Raw genomic sequence first — 12,810 nt, 5'->3', positions numbered from 1 at the left:
TCTTCCCTTCTCCCACCCCATATCTCATGCACACTGGGAATGCCAAAGCTCTGTAGCATGCACTGCAGTCCAGACTGGCCATTCCGTCTTACCAAGGTCCTCCTACACACCTCACCCAGAATAATCCAGTGGCCTATATCCCTTCAGCAACCATATGGGGGTGGGCAGCTGTCCTGTATTTACACAAGACCATTTTCTATTCGAAGGGCTGTTTGGTCCAAGTCTAGTTAAAAGATGAAGGGCTCTAAGGAGGAGCTTGGAGGTTGCCCATCAACAGTTACCACCAGGGCAATAGACTCAGGAGACGCACAGGTCACCCTGTCAGTTTTCCCCACCACTACTGTGAGATGTATTGTAATTTTTATTTAAATTATAGCAATTTGCATCTATACATATACATTAGGACCTGCAAATGTCATTTTCTCCTCTTTTTGGTGATGCGGTTCATCTTTTTTTTGCTGAAGTGCAAACAGCCACCTTACTCTGTGTGCAGATTATTCTTCTCAGCAGATAAAAATAATGTTGCACGCTAGAAGCAGGGGGGACAGCACACCATTGAATGCCCAAACACCTCGAGCTGGGAGGCATGGTGCAAAGTAGGAGGCACGGCTACCTTTTTGGATGGTACCAGTCCCAGGGACTAGTGTTTTTAAACTCAAAGCATGGTCATCCCCTCTTGATAATAATAATAATAATAATAATTTATTATTTATACCCCGCCCATCTGGCTGAGTTTCCCCAGCCACTCTGGGCGGCTCCCAATCAGTGTTAAAAACAATACAGCATTACATATTAAAAACTTCCCTGAACAGGGCTGCCTGTTCCCAGCTGGCACAGCTGCTCCTTTAAAAGTTGCATAGAAGGAGATGTCGCAGTAAATGAGGTAGTAGTAATGAAATAATGAAATAAAATTTAATAATAATAATAATAATACAGTTAAAAATAATAAATTGTTACCCATTCTTTTCTTTAAAAACACCCACTTAGAACTATATTTCTCCACATTTTAATGCACTATATTTGCATTGTTGCCAGAAAAAAAAAAATCACATATGGTGACATTTACCACCTATCCCCACAATACCACTGGCACACAATGCCATACCAATAAAGAAAGAATAAGAAGTGTTTGGACTTGATATTCCACCTTTCACTCCCCTTGAGGAGTCTCAAAGCAAACAATCTCCTTTCCCTTCCTTCCTCTGAGAGACTTCAGAGAAGTGTGACTGGCCCAAGGTCACCCAGCAGCTGCATGTGGAGGAGCGGGGAATTGAACCCGGTTCACCAGATTACGAGAAAACAAAGAAAGTGGCACAACAAAGCAAGGCTTCCCCTGCTCAGCTGTCAAAAATGCTATCTGGTATCTTAAGGCGATTGGGGGGAAAGTTGCAACTGTATGGCCATACTGATGAAGGCTTGTTGGAGTCTTGTCTCCGTGTTACTTTTTATCATAGTGAAGTTATCACAAAATGGTTTAGCTTCCATCACTTTCACCTGATGTCATGAGAAGACATCACTTGCTCTACTAGGAAACTCTGCTAATGATTGCCCATGGAATTGCAGCCGAAACAGAGTCACAGGGAAATAAGAGTTCATAGCCTATGGAGAAGCAGAAGGTTTGCAGAACTATGAAAATAAAACTATTTAGGAACCTCCCTTTAAAAAGAAAAACCCCAATAAGACAGAATCAAGTAGCATATAAATTAATAAATAATAACAATTAAAAATAATAAATTGTTACCCATTCTTTTCTTTAAAAACACCCACTTAGAACTATATTTCTCCACATTTTAATGCACCATATTTCAGGGCTAATTCTGGACCTGCTTTGAATTATTATTCTTTGAGTCGGGCAAATATCTACGTCACTTCCAACAGGCGCTCCTAAGATTTATGGCCATTGTCATAAGTAAAATGGTTAATTACTGGATGATTTCATCCTCTCTTTTCGCTTACGCTGAGTATACCAATCCAGCTTCTATGAAAAAAGCAATTTTCCCTGGGGCAAACAATTGTTTACATGGCAACATGCTTATGATAGCATCTTTGCAGCAATTGGCACTTGATTTGTTAATTTAACTATATTTAAGGCTGTAAATCCTATACCCTCTTACCTGGGAGTAAGCCGCACTGAACTTGGACTTACTTCTGAGTAGACATGTAATAATAATGAGCTCTAGGCATTTCCAAAAGGCAATCTATTGTAGAATAAGATTTGTGCTTCATTACAGCACTGACACAACTAGGCTGAAATATTTGACTCCTTAAATTTTTATGAGCTTTGCTTTTGCACAGGAAGCTACAGGGCTTTTAGCTAGTGTCTGTATTGCATTGTAGGAATAGAGGATCAAACACAAAAGACCGTTTCGAATGCTTAAACTCCTTTAAACCAGAAGCCTTCTTCTCTGTGCCCACGAGTGGAGGAAGTGCTAATAGATGCTCTGAGCTGTCTGGATCATTCAGTTCTTATGAAACCTTGTGCACATTGGCTTGAAAGGAAATCCCTTTGCGTTCAATGGGATGTCCTCTCAAGAGAAGCGTGCAGAAAACCGCAGCCCTCCAGTCGTCATCTAGAACCGCCCCCAGTTCTTAAGCTTATGAGACATGCAGTGTGTGCAATCATGGCTGGGTAATCCCTGCAAACCAGTGATAAATTTGGAAAGCAAATGTTTTCAAATATTCCCCATCTGCCAGTCTCTGTTTTAAATATAACTGCAGGGAAACAGAGGCACTTTATAATTCATTTTAAGCCCACCATTTCTGTCTCATTTTGTTGTTATCTTAAAACTCTCAGGCTGGTAGCTAGAACATTTTCCAGTCATAATTTCCCGCAGATACAACATACCCAAGGCCCTCCCTATCTGTTATTGCTGATGACTGATAACAAAATAATCTATTTTTGATTGCATTTCAGAAGGACACTTAGTTTCAGATGAGCCAGTCAGAACCACCTTGCAGTATGGAAAAACACAGTGGCCAGGCTACATTGTTAAAGAGAAAGTGTCTCAAACAAAATTCCTTCCTTTTCTTTGGGAAAAGGTTTTTCCAAGTCTAGGCGATGGAGACTTCACCACACACATAAAAACAAACCAACCCACCCCTAAGTGTGTATATTAATATCATCTAGGCCAGTGGTTCCCAACCGGTGGTCCGCGGAACCCAGGGGGTCTGCGGAACCCACCCAGGGGGTCTGTTGGTGCCACCATTAACACAACAAAACTACCATAGAGATATCAATTTTTTTTTCAAAAGTAAGGGGACCATTGCTTTATTTTTTGAAAAACAGGGGGTCCATGGTACTTTGCTAACTGGGAACCACTGATCCAGGCTTCCAAACTCATGCATTTTAGTATCTCATAGGTTTTGAAGTGCATGCTTTCAGAACTGTCTTGCTATTACTTATCAGTAGTTTTCAGTTGCCTGGGCTTATGTTTCTTTTAATTTTAAATTTTCTTTTAAATTTATTATGAATTACTTCAGGTGGTGGGTGTTTTTTTCTACTGAAAGGTGGTATGCAAATGCTATAAAAAAATTAATCATATCAATGGTATCAAACAAACATAGTGCACTGAACATTTTCAAAGCGTGATACAATTTCCATTGCATTTTATTTATGTACCGCCATATCACAAAAATCTATCAAAGCGGTGTGTAACAGTAAAAACAAGATGAAACAATACAACAAAAGCATAAAAAGTTAAAAACATCGATCACAGCAACCCAGAGGAAGAGGCCTTTGTTAGAGCTATACCATCCAGGGATCTGACTTTACAGAAGACAGTCGTCTGTCCGACAGAGTCCTCTGTTTGGAGGGCTGTCTGATCCAAGACTGCTTTAAAGTTTAAAAAACCACAAGATGGGAAGAGCAGAAGAGCCTTGAAGTTGCCCACCAACGCCTAGCATCCGGATGGGAAACTTAGCAGGCACACAGTCACAGTCTTCCCCACTATGGTGAAATGTATTGCAATTCCATTTAAATTATAGCAATCCTTTCTAAATTTGCATCCATACATATAGATTCGCATATACTAATTTAATTGAAAGCACTGGCATCTTTTGTCCCCACCCCCAAGTTTGCACATTTCTTCTTTTCAGCTGCTTAACTCCAGTTAAACCTTGATGCATTCCTTGGATTGTATCCCACGCAAATCAAACCCATTGAAATTAATGGGCGTGATTAATTTAGGTCAATTAATTTCACTTGGTCTACTCTGAGTAGGACTGAGTTGGAGGTAACCCCATCAACAGCTGCTTCTGCAGGCGATCAATTTGCTGGAAAAGTGTAGCAGCTGAGATGGGAACTCCTGAGGCAGCATGAGCTGTCTTTTGACAGCAACTTCCAGGAATGAGCAAACTTGAAAATACACCTTGCTTTTCACAGACTTGAAGTTGCATTGCATTAACTCTCCTTCATACTTTGCATATTGATCAGGTAAGATATTATTTGTTCCATTTAGAGTGTCCCCAGACCAACAATACCCTCCCCCCCCCAAAAAAATGCCACTGATCACAGTGTGAGCACAGGGAGACCAGGGCTCCATTTTCCATGAAATAATTTGTCCTTCATTAAGGAAATACTATTATGTTGAAGTGGACTCTAGTCCACAAAGCCTTATGCCAAAATAAACATTGTTAGTGGCGTTTGGATGCAGCAGTCAGTACGTTCCATCTTATTCCACACTTATTCACCAGCATAGCAAAACTTAGGATCTGGCCTTACTGCCTTAACAGCCACCCTTCCCTTGCTTCTTTTTATTAATATAGGAAAAACCAATGAAGAGGAGTTCCTTTTTAAAAAATGGAGTTACAATTCTGGTTCAGACTGTGTTCTTTATATATATATATTTACAAACAATGAAATAGTTTATATTAAAGACTTTTTAAAAAAAGCTGTTTAAATGTTTATTTTAAAAAAGGAAAGTTTGTATTTAAGCCCTGTTTAGGGAAGTTTTTAATATTTAATGCTGTATTGTTTTTAACACTCGATTGGGAGCCACCAAGAGTGGCTGGGGAAACTCAGCCAGATGGGCAGGGTATAAATAATAAATTATTATTATTGTTATTAACATGCTGTAAGACTCTCCCTTCATTTTGCTGCAACGGACTAATGGTGCTCTGGAAACTATTCCACAATTTCTCTAGGCAGAAATCTCACACTCCTTTTCTTCCTTGCCATTGTGCAGTCTCTTCCTCTTTCGACAGTGGACCCTTTGCTCAATGTGCAAAACGTTCATTCACCTGGACATTTTGTTAATTTTCAACTGCTAATTTCTTAATTATAAACTGCACCAGGTTACTTCATGGCCTGAATAAGATCCTTCCCTTTTTACATCTTCCGTATAATTTATTGGCGAGATTAAGGGTGCACAGGTGAAATTTCAATTTTGGCAAGCTTGAAAACTAAGCTCACAATTCCAGCAGGAAGAAATACATACAAATTAGCTTGATGATGGGAAGAGGGCTGAGAAGTGAATGGAGCAGAAATATTACTGCTAGAACTGGTCTGCATGCAGTGCACTCTTATTCCCATGCTAGAGTTGGGTAACTTACTGATCCACCACAATTTGCCGGAGATCATGGGATACCTTCGCAGAGGTGGGACAAGAGCCCAACTCTTTCTAATCTTGTTCTGAAATCACACCATGAAACAATTTTCTCTCTACTTCATCCCTGGCTTTCTCAAGACACACACATACACATTTCTCTGCAAAAGTGTAGCATGAAGGCTTTCAGCGCAGAAACTCGAGGGCTTTGTATTTGCCTTGCTCCTTGGGACTTGGCAAGTTTTTCAAACCAGACCTCTGAGCATACCAAGGGGAGGTGGAAGCAGGAAATTATGAAATCCAGAAAGCTTGAAATGGGAGGTGAAGCAACGGGCAAATCAAACATTCATAGTACTTTTCTTCAAACCACTCTCCATTTACAACATAGGGAAAACATGTGCCATGCAGCTACTTACATCGTGGAAGATTGCTAGTCCCTTGCCACAGTTCTGCAGGCTGTCTTTGGCTTCAGGGCTGTAAGCGTGCTTGGCAGAGAGCAAGCACATTGTCAGCATCTCTGTACATGCCATCATCTTCTTGCTGAAGATTGCTGGGTTCTTCTTTCACAGATGCTGGGAGGCTGGTCCCTCAGTTACCCTAGCCTTCCCGGATTGCTTGGCACACTGAATGCCCTGGTTTCAGTGACTGTCAGCGAACAAGCCTGCTCTGCAGTTGTTGGAAGCAGCAACTACTGTGCACTGAGAGATGCTCTTGCCAGCCACTCGGCAACATTCAGTGTAGGTGTATCTGTCTCAATGCCCTCCCCTTGGCTGCACCGATTGGTCAGGGCCTTTGAGTGGCAGGATTTGTTATTAGACTCTCGTCATCACCTCAGAGCGGTAAAGTCAGCAAGAGATTCCTCTTCAGAGAGGAGGACTGACTTCGAGGATTGCAGGCTGCACTTCTGTAAGCAGGAGTGAGTGCAGATCCTTGATTCCTGCCGGTGCGCTGGGTCACACCAGTCAGTCTGAAGAGGATTGATTGATTGATTGATTGATTGAGGTGCAGGAAAGGAGTCAGAAAAGAACTGCTGAAGGAACTGGGTAGGGAAGAAGAATAAAGTGGTGTGTGTGTGTATTGACAGCTATGAGCATTTGGAAAGAATGTCAGAAGGAAGGCCTAGGAGGCTGTTAGAATAACAAGTGCCCAAGCAGTTAGTTACATAGGAAGCTGTCTTCTACTGGGTCAGATCTTTAGTTCATCTAACTCAGTACTGTCTACACTGACTGGCAGTGGCACACAAATTTCCCTCCCTAGAACAATGAAGCAAAGGGAAAGGAACTGGAGCTGGTCCAGTGTGACAGGGCTGGCTTGAGGAATGATATCCCTTCCTGCAGAGATGGCTCTCCCCAAAAAAACTGCTGGGCCAGCCAGGCTGCAACCACTGGCTGCATTCACCTAAGCACCTATAAGCAAGTCTCGCTGAGTTCCACAGGCTTCACAATGCAACCACTCTAGTTAGCTGTCCCTGCTTCACAGAAGCTGTAAAACGGTTGGATCAGGAGCCTGTAAGGCTGCAACCCAAAGCATCCCTTTTTTTGGAAAGGGGAAAGCATCTTTGCCATGAACACAGTGGGGTTTACTTCTGAGTAAACAGGCACAACTCTGCCTCAAGACTCAAAGGTGCTAGTCTTTTTCTCTGGGAGGGAGAGCAAACAAATGCTGTGACAGTCATTAAGAAATCATTTCCCCACCTACCACAATTCTTAGCCTTGACAGTTGGGGCCCCTAAAATGTTGTCACCCAAGGTAGCCACCTAGTTCACCTATGTGCCATAGCTCCCATATGCTGTTGGCTGGAGACAGGATAGTACTTTATGTAGAAGTAGACTGCTGAGTCAAGACTGCAAACTGCAACTTGCTCAGGTTCAGATCTTGAGCATAAATGCACTTTGATAAGCAATTCATTTTGCTCTGGTATTCTGTACAAAATGTTCTCAGAGAGTGAGCAAGCTCTTCATTTCCTAGTGTCTCACAGTAGAAGAAGAACTGTTCCTCAAAAAAGACAGCCAGATTTTTAACAGAAATTATTGCCACAGCAGCGTCAACAGGACAGCTATTTCTCAAAACAGATTGGAGCTATTCTTGAGGGTAAAGGTAAAGGGACCACTGACCATTAGGTCCAGTTGTGACCGACTCTGGGGTTGCGACGCTCATCTCGCTTTATTGGCCGAGGAAGCCGGCGTACAGCTTCCGGGTCATGTGGCCAGCATGACTAAGCCACTTCTGGCGAACCAGAGCAGCGCACAGAAACGCCGTTTACCATCCCACCATAGTGGTACCTATTTATCTACTTGCACTTTGATGTGCTTTCAAGCTGCTAGGTTGGCAGGAGCAGGGACCGAGCAATGGGAGCTCACCCCATCGCGGAGATTCGAACCGCCGACCTTCTGATCAGCAAGTCCTAGGCTCTGTGGTTTAACCCACAGCACCACCCGCATCCCTCTTGAGGGTAACCTTCCCGCAAATTAGTCACTGCAGTTCCCAGGGTGATTAAACAGTCAGTTCCTCTTCCCAGGGAAGTGTTGCTCTGTGAAGGGAGTAGGGGTTTCCTAACAACTCTCAGCCCGTTAACAACCTACAGTTCCCAGGATTCTTTGGTAGAAGACACGGCTGTTTAAAGTGGTACGGTACTGCTTTAAATGTATAGTGCAGATGGGACCTTTGTTACAACAACAAATTATTTATACCCTGCCCATCTGACTGGGTTCCACAGTGTGGGTGCCACTACCAAGAAGGCGCTCTGCCTGGTTCCCTGCAATTTCACTTCTTGCTGTGAGGAAACTGCCATAAGGCCCAAGGTGCTGGATCTCAGTGTCCAGGCTGAACGATGGGGGTGGAGATGCTCCAAAACCATTTAGGGCATTAAAGGTCAGTACCAAGACATTGAATTGTGCTTGGAAATGTAATAGGAGCCAGTGTAGATCTTTTAGGACTGGTGTTATATGGTCCTGGCAACCGCTCCCAGTCACTAGTCTGGCAGCCACATTCTGGATTAGTTGTAGTTTCCGAGTCACCTTCAAAGATAGCCCCATGTAGGGTGCATTGTAGTAGTCCAAGCGGGAGATAACCAAAGTATGTACAACAGCACACAACAAGTGAGCCAAGAATCATTTCTCCCTTTTTCCTGGGAGACTCCTCAACCTGGCATGTTAAATGGCTCCTTTTTACTCTAGATGAATTAAATTTGGAATGTTTCCAAAATCAGTAACAGAGAAGAGAATAACCACGAGGTCCTTCAAATGCACTTGGTAGCAGCAGGGGATCCTTTCACCATGTGTTGTGTCCTCTTGGAAAGGAAGTAGGGTGAAATACATTTTAACTCCTGTTATCTAACACAAAAAGGAATAGCAAGACAAAAGCTGGAGTCTTTGACAAATTGTTTCTGTGTAGCACAGGGCCTTAACAAACACTTAACATTTTTCACACTTCTGTTTCCAGCTGTCCTTGCAATAACAGCCATATGGACTATTTACAGGAAACTATAGAGGCTGTTTCTCCAAAGTGTGTGGCTGTTCCCCCCTCCACACACACCTGGCATACAGCACCTGTTTTTGTTATGACAAAAGCAGCAACTACAGGGACTCAGGCACCCAGTGCTATTCCCTCCAGACTACTGAATGCCCAAGTGGTTATTAGTGCATAACAATCAACACAGAGCGACCACTGACAAAGTTCAAACCCTGTCGCAATAGCAATAAAGCAATGAGATCAGCAGCAAACTGGCAGCCATTAGTAGCCTGATCCTGAGTTCAGTCAGTCTTTGTCCCATTTAAGTGGCCGTGGGATTGCATTTTAAACCAGTAGATCAATCAACGAACCATGTGACCTCAACCTCCTGATCTATGCCACTTGAAGGGATTAGGATAAAGTGAAGGTGACCCTACATTGTGGGATTTTTTGGGGGGTGGGGCTCTGCCACTGCACCTAGGGAGTCTCTCCCATCAGTGGTAAAAGATAAAGGTCGTGACCGACTCTGGCGTTGCGGCACTCATCTCACTTTATTGGCCAAGGGAGCTGGTGTACAGCTTCCAGGTCATGTGGCTAGTATGACTAAGCTGCTTTTGGTGAACCAGAACAGCGCATGGAAACGCCATTTACCTTCCTGCTGGAGCGGTACCTATTTATCTACTTGTACTTTTGACGTGCTTTCGAACTGCTAGGTTGGCAGGAGCAGGGACCAAGCAACGGGAGCTCACCCCGTCGCGGGGATTCGAACCGCCAACCTTCTGATCAGCAAGTCCTAGGCTCTGTGGTTTAACCATCAGTGGTAGCTTATGGAAAATCCTCAAAACAGGGTGTTTGGGGGCAGGGCAGGGCAGGGCATGGATAGCTTGGGCTCTGCTGGATTCAAAGTGCTGTGGAACTTGGAAGGGCCTGGAAAAAGAAGGAAAGGAGAAAGAAGAGGGGAAACAACATCATGGGAGAAGTGTTTTCAGCTACCCCACCCTTTGCCCTTGAGAGCCTTGTAAGAAGCTGCTGCAGGAGAGCGACACTGAGCAACATCAGGAAGAGGTGTTTCTAGGACAGGGGTCAGCAAACTTTTTCAGCAGGGGGCTGGTCCACTGTCCCTCAGACCTTGTGGGGGGCCGGACTATATTTTTTTTGGGGGGATGAACAAATTCCTATGCCCCACAAATAACCCAGAGATGCATTTTAAATAAAAGGACACATTCTACTAATGTAAAAACACGCTGATTCCTGGACTGTCCGTTGGCCAGATTTAGGAGGTGATTGGGCCGGATCTGGCCCCTAGGTAGTTTGCCTACCCATGAACTAAAGAAAACAGCTTTTGTTTGTGTATTGGAAACATTTAGAAGAATACTGTGATCATGAGGAGATTAGTGACATCCAACTATTGCCTCAATGATACCTTATTTGGGGTTTGTTAGGGGGGTTGAATCTGCTTAATACTCAGTTATTGGTGAGTATTTTGGTCCTTTTCGGCTGTGTCATTTAATTTTATATGAGAATGTATTGTGTCATAAGAGTGAATGTGGGCTTAACCTTCAGGCCTACAGAGATAAGCCATTGGCATAGCTTTGCATTACAAGTACATATCATCTCTTGGCTGATTGCCATGTTTTCATGGTTAACTCTTTAAGGTCATGGGCATCGTGGTGACTAGGAGAACCTAGTAGAAGAGGGCAGCTTGCCAACCCTTGGACCTACATGGGAATGGGATGGCACCATCAGTACTTCCCCTGGATGACCACAGGAGCATAGCTGTCCGCCATGTTCCTGGCTATAACAGTAAAAATATGATAGACTAGAGCACTGTTACTGTTACACAGACACAGAGAAGCCAGCACAGACCAGGATGTGCTATGCACCAACTGGCTCTAGGGCTATCATTTGCAGTCGTGTCTAAGGATTCTCCCAACAGCAGATAGAATGTAAGAATGACATAGTCTGGAAAAAATTTTTATTATGATAGTGCTTAAATGCTTAGTAGTTTGCCTTAGTGACTATGTATGTGCATTTAAGGCCAACACTTTCTGTGCAGCTAATAAAACTTGCCTCTGAATCCAAACGAACAGCTGCCCCCCAGCAAATCAGCTTGTTTCCAGTGTTGCATTTTAAATTCAAAGGTGCTGTTTATTTATTCTGTTGCACGCCACTTCATGTACACAGTGAGGCAGGATGAAAATGTAAGAAGCACAGGATAAAGAGGCAATCAACAGATAACACTATCACAGACCCACCTGGAGATGCCAGGGAATGAACCTGGGGCCTTCTGAATGCAAAGCAGATGTTCCACTGTTAAGTTGTGGGTGAACATATCAGACGACACAGCGATTCTTCAAACAGCTCTTGTTTATTCACAGGCCAGAACAGAACTGAACTGAAGGGTTCAGCCAGCCTGCTTATATAGAGCTCCACTACCACACAACTGTAACAACTTTCTGTAACTATCCAATCACTGAACGTCACTTTCAGTCCGTTATTTGCATATGTGGACCTGAGTGAAAACTATCTACAGTATCCCCCTGCTGGCCCAGGGTGAGAATTTCAGTACATAACATCCACCACTGCGGAACCCCTCTTGTCTGCCAGCCCACTCACTCATGAGCATGCAATTCCCAGCACTTACATGCACGCAATCTCTTGTTGCCTATGGCAGCCAGGCGAGTTGTTGACTATAAGGCATGTTGTGCCTATACAGATCCTCAGCTACTGTCAGTAAATTACACACACACAGAGAAAGAGAGCAGGAGTAGATGGGCTTTCCAAGGAGCATCTGATGATTGCCCATTGTGAGAACAGAATGCCGGATTGGATAGGCCCTTGGTCTTATCTTATGTTCAGGTCAGGCGCATGTTGCCAATGCCCAAATCACCCTAGACGCCTGAAGCTGTTCTATTTCATGCTACTGTAAGTCAACAGAACTCTAATAACGGCCACATCTTTTCATCTCTGCCATCCCCAAGGAGCCAGAGGCCTCTTCATAACCTTAGCAAATGCTTTCAGCATTGTGCAAAGTGAGCCATCATTTTATCACTAGCATGGAAAGTGAAGATGTCCTGCGACGGGGAAGGTGTGAAAGCCGGTTCTCCCCCAGCAAGCTGCGGCCAATATTTAAGGGTTGTTGGGGTTTCTTTGGCTTTTTGCAGAATTCAGAATGTTTTGTCAAGTGGCAGCTGGAGCTCGGGAAAAGAGAGAAAAAGCATCATCTGGGGAAAGGAAGAGCGAGAGAGCAGGCAGGATTCCCAAGGGCTGTTGCTTCAGGATTTCTATCCTGTGCACAGAGGGAGCCTTTTCTTCTCCTTTCCGCCAATCATTCTGGGGGCACTGTTATACAGTGGTTCTGCTCCTTCCTCCTGGGCCATGTTCAGAAAGTGGTGTGGGGGATGAGTGTTCAGTCCCCTGGGCTCTCACTTGTGGGGTGCCTCAGGGTTCTGTCCTCTCCCCCATGCTTTTCAGTATTTACATGCAGCTGCTGGGAGAGATCATCAGGAGGTTTGGGCTGGGTGTCCATCAATATGCTGATGATACCCAGCTCTACCTCTCTTTTAAATCAGAACCAGTGAAGGCGGTGAAGGTCCTGTGTGAGTGCCTGGAGGCAGTTGGAGGATGGATGGCAGCTAATGGATTGAGGTTGAATCCTGACAAGACAGAAGTACTGTTCTTGGGGAACAGGGGATGGGTTGGTGTGAAGGACTCCCGATCCTGAATGGGGTACCTGTGCCCCTGAAGGACCAGGTGCGCAGCCTGGGAGTCATTTTGGACTCACAGCTGTCCATGGAGGCACAGGTCAATTCTGTATC

The 12,810-nt window shown here is 44.1% G+C and overlaps 1 protein-coding gene across 1 annotated transcript in view; it reads right to left on the bottom strand.

The window, feature by feature from the left end:
• The window catches only part of NECAB3 (N-terminal EF-hand calcium binding protein 3), an 83,212-nt gene extending 76,942 nt beyond the window's left edge, over window positions 1-6,270 (bottom strand). The window contains exon 1 of the mRNA XM_079979793.1: window positions 5,960-6,270. Coding sequence (XP_079835919.1) covers window positions 5,960-6,076 — 117 coding nt within the window. The 5' untranslated portion in view covers window positions 6,077-6,270. The remainder of the gene's footprint in view (window positions 1-5,959) is intronic.
• Window positions 6,271-12,810: the final 6,540 nt, after the last annotated feature.

Source organism: Podarcis cretensis (assembly GCF_951804945.1).
Source record: "Podarcis cretensis genome assembly, chromosome: 6".
In the NCBI taxonomy this organism is placed as follows: Eukaryota; Metazoa; Chordata; class Lepidosauria; order Squamata; family Lacertidae; genus Podarcis; species Podarcis cretensis.
The sequence above is the reverse complement of the archived record's forward strand: the minus strand, read 5'-3'. Positions and strand labels throughout refer to the sequence as shown.